General features: G+C 38.7%; 1 protein-coding gene across 1 annotated transcript; it reads left to right on the forward strand.

The window, feature by feature from the left end:
• The first annotated feature begins 11,856 nt into the window (after positions 1–11,856).
• On the forward strand, positions 11,857–12,393 carry LOC149802975 (protein CFDP2-like). Its single transcript, XM_089953861.1, has one exon. It carries the CDS (start codon positions 11,857–11,859, stop codon positions 12,391–12,393), a length of 537 nt encoding a protein of 178 aa, XP_089809987.1.
• The last annotated feature ends 206 nt before the right edge of the window (positions 12,394–12,599 follow it).

Consider the following 12,599-nt stretch of genomic DNA (forward strand, 5'->3'; position numbering starts at 1 on the left):
CCATGTAACGCCCAAGTGTCATTGGTGAGTCTAAAATCATTTCGGCAAAATCGACAAATGTACATGATGTTTTTATTTCCTTCTGGAATTTAGTAAAGTTGGATCTCTTTAAAACGAGATGAGCAACGCAGAACTTAGGGACGTGAATGTTATTCCCTTACCTACATTCTAAGTCAGAAAAATAAAATCTACTTGCATCTTTTTCTTCTTGTGCTTGTGTTCCCTGAAGTCTAGCTCCAATTTATTCTCATAATTTTGCTGTAGCATCGATTATCAAAGTCGACGATATGGTCACATACACAGCTTCTATTCTTTCCTGGACAATCATGTGCCTTGAAATTATTTGTTTTAATGAGATGTTCACAGGTTTAACACAATCTCAATAACTCGAAAGTATTTCTCTGTACTTGTTTTATGCATGTTGTTTGTAACGAATGGACTGACAAAGGTTGACGTGCAAGCCGAACAGAATGTGTTCTTTTCCTTTAGAAATGCGGTATCTGGACATATAGGGAGAAGTAAACATGCCTTGAAGATTTTATTTTCATTTAAAGAATGACACACACTGTCTCTTCCTATCTGCATGCAGGTTGCAAAAGAAGTCTTGCTTCCCTTCCTTGTTCGAAAGTCGAATTTTCTCCATTGCTCTTTTTTTTTCCTTCGGTGTCATTCTTCTCGGCATGAGTTCGACCCACGACGATGGCATGGGCTTAGCATATCTGATCTCGTGAATTGTCAATTTTTAGGATATGTGTTCGGTACTACAAATGTCATATATCAATAAGACTGTACATTATTAGAGATATTATTATGAAATATCGGACTTAAAACTTGAAAACCATGTTTTGAATATACATTCTTAGGTCGTTAGCTACCAAGTATGCAACTTATACCACAAGTGATTTACCGCTACACATTAATACACTTAAGTTATAAAAATCCTGCATAGGCTAACCTTTCAGGTGTATTACTAAACGAAATGCCCCAAACTCTTCTGCAGGACGCAGAAAAGATGGGAATTTTTCATCCTACGTTTCACTAAAAATTAAGCAAATTTATTTTGTATATAACTTAATAAAGTTTAAAGCCTACCCTCTCATACGAATTACAATAAGCAACGGTATCGAGTAAATCGGTGGCAAACAGATCGTACAAATAGACCACCATTTGGAATAGAGTTGGGTGATTGTGGTCCGAGACCTGTCCTACCAGTTATCAGAATATGGGTCACAAAATCCAATGACGTATTCAGTATTTGAATGATTAATACATTGTCAATATAAGTTGTTTTGGTTCATCCTGATATGTTTCGCACTGTTCCAAACGATAAAGAAGGAAAATAATTCGACATGTGTTATACATTACTTGTCCTTAAATTAACCTAAGAAACTTGGCACATGATTCGTACGTGCTTGAGTATGAGCGAATGCTCAAAGATAAAATGTATTAAAGATGAAAACGTGAACACAAAACTTGGAATATAATGCTTTTCAACCACATCGATGAATATTTTAACAGTTATAATATTATTTCGTGCTAACTGAAAATGTTGGACAACTTTTGACTTCCAAATCAACCGGAATCGCTGCGTCACTTAATTTTGTGTTTCGAAAGAGCTATAGAAGAGATATAAACCAACATGTTTATGATTTACAATACTCACGTTTTGCACGTGCTAAATTATTCTGATAATACTAAGAGTGACGTTTTTTTCCTGCAGTTGTTGTCAATGTGTTATTTTCAGAACATTATCGTAAAAAAACCTCTGTAATAAATAGATATTCCCTAAACAATGATATTTGTTAAAGTTTTAGACACAGAAAACAAAATTCCATCTACTGGAATGATCGGTTAGAATTTTTTGGACCATTATATTATTGTTGTGGGTTCAAATTAGTTCGATTTCACTTCATTATGACTAGATTTAGGTTCGTCTTTCACTTTTTACGTGTGTTTTAGTTTTTTTCTATCAACATAATATGTAGTAGTTTTCTCTAACTTTCAGGAGATTGCATGTGTGTGTGTGTGCGAGTGTGCGTGTGTGTTATAAACGAGGATGATAATATCAAACAAAACTCACTCTTTGTATGGACTATGAACAAGGAAATAGTTGTTATTATATTCATAAGCATAATGTTCGTTTATGATCTGAAGAGATACCAACGCTGCAATAAAGTACCAACAGAAAATGATATGTGCTGAGCAATTACTTCATTTTATCAGAAATGGTGATAATTGGGGTGTATTTAAGTTTGCCAACTATTATGTCTAGATTACACGAAAGGTCATTTATCAAGAGAGACTTTGTTTTGTAGATAGCTTTTATATTCTCATTATGTTACATATTCAATGTTAAAGAATTAGTTCATTAGGAATAAAGTTCGTAACGGAAAACAAATATAATATTTTTTAACTTGAACTATCACTTGTTGTATCTAATACACTTGTGATATACACAAATTTATACAAGATTTCCCTGAAAGCTATTGAAAGTGAGGTTGTGGTTATATGATCATTAATGACATATCTTCTCTGTAGTCATAGAAAGCGGTATATTTTGTTAGTTAATCCGCCAACCACAGCAATCAAACTATTAAATATGTTTGCCATTAACGTTTTTACTGTATTGCACATTGTATTTCGTTTATTCACTGATACAATTTTGAAATTTAGGGATCGGTTTTATCATCTATATTTATTGTTTGTTAGTAGTTAGTTATTTACTAAATGAAATGGTTGAACGAGGCACATTAAAGACATATTTGAAAACACGCCTCTAGAAAAACAAACATCGTTTTTTAATATTTTTCCCTTTCGGCACTGGACACGTAATCGTTTTCTCTCTCTGTACCTCTCTCTCTCTCTCTCTCTCATTCATTTAATGATTTTTTCGGTATTATCTTGAGTTCCAGTCTTTGAAGTTGTTCTTAACGTTTTCTGATTTAGACGTATGGCTGTTTTAGGCCTAGTCACGTCCTCTCATCAAACATTAGAGGCGGTGATTTTATCATTCTTGCCAACATTCAGTCGGCCGCCATGCTGCCAAAGGAAGAACATGAAGGAAAGAATATTACAGCAAACTGAGCTGTAATGGATGGGTCGGGAAAGAACTGTCTAAAGTCTCCACGGACTGAAGTGTGAATTTATACGAGCATACACTTACTGAACAAACAGACACACAACATGTATTGAAATCGTGTAATTTATTTTTCAAGTATTTATATTTAGCGTGAACGGGTATATTACTCTAGCGAATAAACACTAATTGAATTTACCTGTAAATTTCAGCCACTTCATTTGTTGAACTATGTGACCGAACAATGGATAAATAGCTTGGGAATATCAATGAGATATTACACGCATAGGTATTTTCAGTGTAGTGACGTGATAGTGGGCATGGCTAAATTTAAGTCAAATAAAGATCATGGTGGTTTATTGTTGATAAAAATATTACGTTACGTTGCTGTAATACAGCAAACTCTTGTGGGTCTATATGACTTAGTGATCTGTCAATAAATAGTCCCTTTTAATAACAGTAATGAGTGATTCTGCACTTGCTATGGAATCTCATGCAGGTAAATAAGCTCGACAGCGACTCGATACAATTAAGAAGTATCTTCCACTCCGTGATTGTGTGAAACAATACCAGGATCCTCAAGTGGAATTTACAGAGATTACATAACAGTCATTTAAACCAGTCACGAAAACCAGTTAAGATATTCTTCCGTCAATGGAACAGACGGCTAAATCAAAGAACAAACCGATTGGCACTGGTATTAATCTTGCTGGTAAAGCATTCTTTGCGATCAAAGACAGCCTGCTACGATTAGTACGCTGACCGCAATCGGTCCGGCCACAGCCAGTAAAACTTCCCAGCTCCGAAGTGATGCCGCCAAATAATAGCAACATAAAAATCAAGCTGAAAATGAGGGTCAAAAGAATTATCTGGAGTGCCATCACTGGCAAAATCAGCTGAGATAGAAAACAACCATAACCGCAAACTTAACAGCGGGTAGTGGTCTGGTACGTACTGGTATGCATTATTAAACAGTTTTAGCACGTCATTTTAGACAACAACGCATTAGAATAACAATGTTCAAGTGTGTATCTGAGCCAGCATTTGAAATTGACACACCAGCCCTTAAAAAACGAGTCGGTGCGTGACTATCAGTATTATTCTTATGAAGCACAAGCACCAAACCAACGTGAGCAAATCACACTACAAGTCCAGGACACATCAAGGTAGTTCCTCCCACTGTGGCATTCACTGAAATTCAGGGTAGACTTGTAAAACTGATGTTAATCCGTATTGTCATCAACAAGGTGTAGTTGTTAATAACGGAATTGTGGCATTTTTTTTACCAGTGAACGATATATTATCTACGGTCGAGAAATCGAGGTGTAAGACGATAACGTTGATGTTGCCACGACAATATTGGGTCTCGTAAGACAATCCGATAATTATTCACTGTCTACTGGTCCGTAAATGATGTTCGCAAAAGATACCGTTGATTGCGCTGATAGCCGACTTTATACTTCTCGCCTCCATAAAGTTACTGTATGTGTGTGATTTGGATTTTTAACGTAACTTTAACAATTTTTCAGTCATATCGCTATGATCTCTGCAGTGTTGCAGTTTATAGTGATGTCCAACATTGTGGCATCATGCCGCAGACATATTGCATGATGTCCCCCCCCCATTCATATTATCCTGACACCAGGCCGACCAATCCTAACACTAACCTCTTAATGCTGAGCGTCAAGAGAGGCAGCTGTTAGTACAATTTTTGTACGTCTTTGGAATGATTATGTCGGGCATCAAACCCACGAGCTGCCGCAACCGAGTCGGACGCTCTAACCATTAGGCCACCAGAGCGGTCCCAAAATATTACTGCTGAGGCTGACGACGCTGATGTTGAAATTTTATATTTCGTAAATGCGAATTTTAAGCTGGGATTCGCAGCACATAAAAATAAAATTGATGCTCAAGGACGATTTAGCTGTGCAAAACTGCTGCCACATATCTTTGGTTTCTGCAGAAATATTAGAAATTTTTTTCTTCGGGGCCAAAAACACAGTTGTATTTGTGCGTTACGCCACGGACGACGATGCTATCTGGCACGCAATAGGAGTTGATCTAGCTGAAACTGTGGCCCTTAATGGAAATGTGACGCTAACACACGTTCGTTGTGGATGCCAATTAAGGACGCCATCACTCGCTAAAAAACAACAACTGCTCTGTTTCATAGACAGCGGCGGCAAATCAATGTTGCCATAGTTGCCGATGACCACACGCTCGAGTACAAACACAGCTGTTGGTAGTTTTGCATAGCAGATCGCCTCACAACAGGGAGTTTCAGCATCACGATATGCATCTGTAGCTTTTCAGGATATTAGCAGACAAATATCCTCAAATATGAAATTATATGGTATTTGACCCACTTGAGGTTAATGAGGGTTTGTTTAGGATAAAGATCAAGAACTAACAGAAGAAGTGCTGATGGATTTTGAAACGAATCATGCTGCATCTGCGTATCATCGTTTAATGGCATTTATAGGGCGCTATGAGACTGTTGATTCTGGTTTGCACAGATCTTAGCGGGATTTCTCAACTCTATATTTGATCTACTATTTCCCGCTGGTACGCCTATATTTGTTTAGGCAATCTGTCGTTGACAAACATTTTCGAGCTCGAATAAGTGCACTTGCGGCTGGTGTGGCTGATTACAGCACAGTATGTTATACTGTCAGATACAACTTTGGCTTAAAGGTATTGGTAGACGAATGAGAGTCATGAGAATCAGTGATGCGCTCGTAGAAAATATGTAAGCTCAGTTAAATCAGTCATGATGTTATAATGTGATCATGTCATATCATCACATCAATGTTACTCTGACACCTGGACGGATTCAATAACTTCAACCCGCATCGAAGAACTATGAAATATGCTGATTTGCAGGGCCCAAATAAATTATCGTTAAATGAAAGTCAACTCAAACACTACAATGACATTAAGAAATCAGAACTGGTGTAAGACTTGATCTTTCTGTGAACGCGATCAACAACAAAAGGAAAATCGGCGGTATCTTTCCATTTCTTGCGACATTACCAAATGTTGTAAAAGCAGCAGCATAGGGTGCCATTGAAACAGCTGCTGATATGGCACTGAAGAAAGCACCAGGAGAGGGTATAAATACATAAATAATTGACGTGGACTAAGATTAATAGAAATGTGGTGGGATGGCCGCTGGCAGCGCGATTTGATTTTTAATTAACGGAAGACCGCCATCATAACTTGTTATTTACAGAGTATGATGATCTACATACTACTTTTCAACGGCTCGATAATATGCGTTTTCAAAAAGAAAAAAGCCAGCTAGATCACGAGGTTGTACGAAAGAAAACAGCGAAACCTAAGAGAGATGTTTGAAAGGTATAAACATATATATCCTAATGAATTTGTTAGAATAAATACCAATGTTACGATAAGACATTTAGCAGGTCGGAGTATCGATGCTTCACTTTCAGCATTATTCTTTTGTGCGACAGCCGGACATAAGAAGGATTCAGATCAACAAAAAATATTTTATACTCGTTTTAGGATCACTGAAAAAGACAGCAATGTTACGTTTAAAATGCCGGGGCTTGATTATGATACGATGAAGCAGACTTCAAATGACAAATATATTCCAAAGATTGTTGCAGTATGGGAGAACTTGCAGGGTCCTTCAGATTTTCTCCGACGTGACAACAATCCAAACTGTGGCGACCGTCGTGTTTCGCCTGGCATTGTCAATATCACGTTGATGATTTCTGTAAATCTAGTATGTTACGCACTCGACAGTAGCTATAAAGCAGGGATACAAGGGCAGGTCCAGCAGGGATATGTTCTTTACAGCGTTTCCCGCGATGGCCCACCGTGTCAAATGATTGTGTCGGTGCCCATTAATCCTGTTTATTTACTATATCATAATCCACCGCTATCAGTAATACATTTTGTTCTAATCGACCAAGACGGTTAAATATTGGATACGCGTGGGAAAGGTTTATCCGTTTGTTTGTATGTGTGTGACATACCATAACGGCACACGATGATAAAAAAAATGTTTTAGTCGTTAATTTCTTTTACTATCTCAATTTCTTTAGTACGTGTATTCTGTGGATTCTTTGCCGGATTTTGTGGGAATCTTAATAGATTCCAATAGAAGTCGCTTCGGCTTTCTCGCACGTGCACTTACAGCCGTTCGAGTTTTATATTGTCGAGATAAATTGGATCGCATTTCCTCAATGGCGCTTGCCAATGGTACAAATTTAGCTATATCATGTTGTTCGTGTAATTCCACCAATGACAATTCTATTTCGCGTTGGAGTAATTTGATAAATATGTACTCAGGTGCAGAGTATAATAGCCTATTTCTCCTTGCTGTATCATCTAAAATTCATCGTTGATTTTTTGAAATATCGAGTTGAACAGCGAGACCCATTAGCTGAAATTGTTCGACAGTGGACATAATCTCGTTGATGTTTTCTTGGTTCAATATACAACAAATGTATTTCTTTAGTAAAAAATTGCATCGAGACCAATTCGATAACGTGTTGTTGGATCGTGTAAACGTATCGTGGTAAATCTCATGCTGGGTTTTCTGATCATGTGCGAAGCAATCTTTAAACTTTCTTATATTCATGCCGCCGGAACTTCATGTCGAATGAATATTTTGACTCCGTTAGAATTAACCAAAAATTACAGTTAGCTCTGATCACTTTGGGAATCGGAGTATACTGCTGAGTAACACAAATGACATCTGGGTTTTTATGTCCTCCCAGTGAAGATATTCTGGCAGGATTTGCTTGTTTGTCAAGTATTACATCATCGTAAACTACTAGATATTTAATATCCCCGTCGAGAACATCGACGGACAGTTGTTCATTGATGCTTGTGATATATTTAATAACATAGTGTTCGACCGCTGAACATTTATTACATTCCTTTAAGAGCATTATAGCATCGTTGGTCATCCACGGATGGCGTTATTATAAAATATCCGGTTAAGTAACAACTGGGTTTTACCCGACCCAGAAGGACGAACTATAATAGCTCAAAAGGAATTTGGCAACAATGGATGATGTTTGACCGGTTCTTCATCATGTGTTGCTGAAAAGTCAATCACGTTCATATTGTGCAAATATAATATTTTTACAATCATGAGTTTATATTATGTTCAATGCAAGACGGTCACTGGTGCACAATTTCTGAGAACAACCATGATAAGAAATAACATGCCGACACTTACAGGTAAATGAGTAAAATGCTGCACGCATAAATATAACTTTCTGAGTATTCATGTTGCACAAAATGTTGGCGGCGATATTGCTAATGCTCTCGGGAAAGCATATGGAATGCGATGGGCTAAGTATATTGTGGAAATACATCTTCCACGATATAATTTATTGTGGTCCTAGAACACACCTTTATATCAGACTTGAAGAAACGTCAAACACAATCGGACGAATTTCAGGTAAGTGCAACTGACCAAGCATGCCATATTTATGATGTCGTTTGTAAATATCAAGGTTTACAACAACGACATATCGCGGATATCAAGTTAATCCACACGCTGAATTCGATAAGGAATACGACATACAAGAATCAATCGCGAAATGGTTGATAAAACCGGCAATGAAAGGTAGGAAAATGGTGTTGGAGCTTGAGAGATACAGCAGCAATTACAAAGCTCGTCGCTGGAGCAGGTTTTGCACGAGCTGTAGCCGCAGATTGGTTTTCACGACAGACCGTATAACACATTTATTTTCCACGTCCCAAAGCGATTCAACATAGGCTGTTTGATATCAGCACACCCAACGAAGTTAGTTAGGCAGATTTATGTTTGTACCACATGAAATGCATAAACGGTGCACATACAAATACGCGTTGACTGTCATAGATGTTGCAAGTAGATACAAAAGGGCTGAACTGTTATTAATTACAACAGCAACTGAGTTCACTTCAGCGTTTGAACGAATTTATGTGTGAGGACTTAATTCCTACAGGTTGATCGTGACAAATAATTTATCGTTGCAGCAACGAAGCTGATGTAGCAACAACACGTTAAGATCAGACGTAGATACACCACGATACATCGCAATCAGGAAATCAATAGGCCCAAGAATTACTGTATGTTCACTAAAGATCTCGTCAATGGGTTGCATTGCTACCTCGCGTAGGGGCCGTGTTAAACAACGAGGTCACGAGTGAAATTAACATGGAACCTGCCGATACAAATGCAGAAAACCACATACCAGGACGAAAATCACCAGATCAGCTAAAGCAGCAGGTTTTGGGTAGTAAAGACACAGTGAGGTATTTATATGAACCTGGTGAACTTGAGAGTGTTTCAACAAGAGCAATTTATCCTGTGTCGAGTGTAACAACACATACATTTTTCAGCGTGGTAAGATCTACTACGCATCCACCAATCTACGGAATAGATTCAAAAGATCCTTAACGTGAATTTGTGTGTGAACCATTATACGTAATTCCTGAAAACACCAAATTATCACCAGATTGGATACGGAGTCGCAGACCCCACACTCGTAAATAAAAACACTAACAAGAGGCACACGTTGAGAAACGAAGTTCCTCTACGTCTGTTTTATTCAAGACATGTCCGCGAGACATTTTCAAGAGTGTGGCCGAGACTACTATTTATTCTTTTCACGGTAAATCGTCTTACCTCATTAAGAAATTAGTGCTACAACATTGCTGTGTCACAGCAGTCGCAGTGATTATTTTGACGTTGTTTCAGGGTCACGACAAACTCCACATCGAGAATAAACGGACGTGATTTTTGTCATCTCTGTCATAATGTGTCAAATTTTTCTTCTCTGCACTGATAAGTCCAGGTGATGCTGATGTTTCTGACGTAGTGTGCAGCTCCAACACGTAGACAACCCAGTGTAACTGAGATATATGTGTTACTCTAGACACAGCCAGATAAACTAAATGTGACCATTCTATGCGATTATCGACAATCCAGATGTTGGTATATATGAGATGAATGGATTTTTACTGCATATCCAAGAGTTCAGCAGGATGTGTTTAACGACAACGCATATTGTACAACCTCCACTAAAACCTCGACGATATTATTAAGAACGAGTTTTTGTTTAGTGTCTGTTTCAGGAATGTCAACAGATATATTTTTCCGGCGTATATCTGTTGGCTAATAACATTGCAGGACTTGCTGAGTTGGAAATCGTTCCTTGCGAAGGTCAAATAATTTACTCTGTACGTGATGACGTGATCCTGGATACAACTGTCAGATCATTTGGGCGCCATAAGTTCCATAAATCACACATTGGAGTCTTTAAAATTACGGTACGCTGTATTTCACACTTAAGTTTGTCAAATTGTAGTCTGATTAACGATTTCAGTTGCCTAATTTGTTCAGTCTGTGATCATTGGTTGTACAAAACGTCTTCATAGTGGCTAACACGGTTGATCAACCATTCGTGCGGGGATTCTACAGTAAACGGCACAGGAAATCCTTGATCGCCACACATAATAATTGTAGATTTTGTTGGTAACCAATCAAGAAATGTCTGTAATGTTTCTTTGGATACTGTACAAATCTCATTCCAGATAATTATTTCTCACCCATTCATTCGGGCGTCCATGAATCACTTCGCCATCTAAAAAAGCTATGACGTGCATGCGCTGACACCATGTTGTCTCATCTCCCTTGCAAGACGATGAGTTGGCTTCAAACAATCATGTCGCATTTTTTAAATAATTTTATTCCATGTGTTGTTTTACCAGTACCATCCGGGCCAATTAGATAGACAGTGTTATTATCTCGTGATTGGGTCATTAACTGACGGTGATGATGATGGTCCTGTTACATTATCTTTGCGACAATAAATATCTGGTATTTTAACGGCAGCGGATTCAGAATATTTACGTATTCGTTCATGTTTCGCTAAAAAAAGAAACTAACAACGGCATTATCTATAAATGGCCCAAGAAGGTCCATGCTACAACGCCTAAAATAAAAATAATCCGTGGCAACTCTAGCAGCGTCATTGAGGAAAATGTTGATCATCGATACTAGGTTTATTGACGAGTATGCTAACATTTCTCTGTGACACCAACACACCTCTCACCGCTGTGTGCTTGCTGACAAAATCTATTTCGGCTGGATCTATGATTAATCTTGTACAACGACCTATATTATTTGAAAATGAACACTGAGTACATTTGCACATTATTTTTCTGCATACATTTTTATCATGCTGTGGTAACCAAACTTGTTTTTGTTGTTTGTACGAAATGATCACAGAGGTTATACTCAACAACGTTAAGGTCTTAATGCCTAACATGTATCGTAATAACACTACTGGAGCCCAACCACGCTGATTTTTGTGCAACAGTCGTTAAGACTGACATTGGTAACCAGTTTATTGAAGTGTCTACCAAACCAGATAGGTATATCTGGACGAATACTCGCTGCAAACTTGAATGATTCAATTTCAGCAAATCCAGTTAGATCGATTTTGGTATTTACCTGTTTATTTCAACTTATATCATTTCATGTGTTGGGTGCCCGAATCGTTCACAAGAACGAGGAGACTGGCCTGTCCAAAAATATTTGCAGGAAAAGCGGCGTCATTATCAACAGAAATAATATTCAATGTTTTATATTTTGTGTTCCAAAATCTTATATAGCCAAAATCAACATAAGATTGTGATAAATCATCGTGAAATTCTTTTCTGATTTATTGTTTTTGTTGGGCTATATGTGCCTGTGTTGGGCGTGGGGCTAGCAACCCCACCCCGTTAAAACAACTCTTACTACGGAAATGACAACAAGGGAACAAACGACAACCGGCGCTGGGAGCGAAGCAGACCAGGCAACTGGCTCTATGACGGATGGAGAACAAAGCCGCAAGGACGTCCCCATCCCGATAGCGGAACTCCTGACGCCAAAAGCATGGATCAGAGTTGAATGCTGGAACGTGCGAACGCTCAACCAGACTGAAAAACTGGCACAAGCAGTGAGCGAGTTCCATCACTACAACTTGACCCTCATGGGTGTAACAGAAGCACGATGGACTGGTGCCGGCAAGCAGAAGTTGAACTCCGGAGAAGTTATCATCTGGTCCGGAAGGAAGGACAATGACCATCGGGAAGGGGTCGCCATCATTATCAGCAAGAACAAGACCAATACCCTTCTACAGTGGAAGCCAGTGAATGAGCGCCCACTGTACGTCAGGGTGAACTCCAAGTACGCCAAGCTGTCTGTTGTTGTGGCCTATGCACCAATAGACGACGCGGAAGAAGAGGACAAAGACACCTTCTACGACGCTCTTCAAGCCGTTTTAGAGGACGTCCCTTGACATGACGTGCTGTTGCTACTTGGCGACTTCAACGCTAGGGTCGGCTGCGACAATAAAGACAGAGAGAGGACCATGGGGCGCCATGGAGTAGGTGTGATGACCGACAACCGGGAAAGACTGGTCAACTTTTGTGAGGAGAATGACTTGGTCATAGGAGGGACCCTGTTCGAGCACAAGGACATCCACAAGCTCACATGAACATCACC

This window comes from Sinohyriopsis cumingii, chromosome 3 (assembly GCF_028554795.1).
Source record: "Sinohyriopsis cumingii isolate HCF-2022 chromosome 3, ASM2855479v2, whole genome shotgun sequence".
Taxonomy (NCBI): Eukaryota; Metazoa; Mollusca; class Bivalvia; order Unionida; family Unionidae; genus Sinohyriopsis; species Sinohyriopsis cumingii.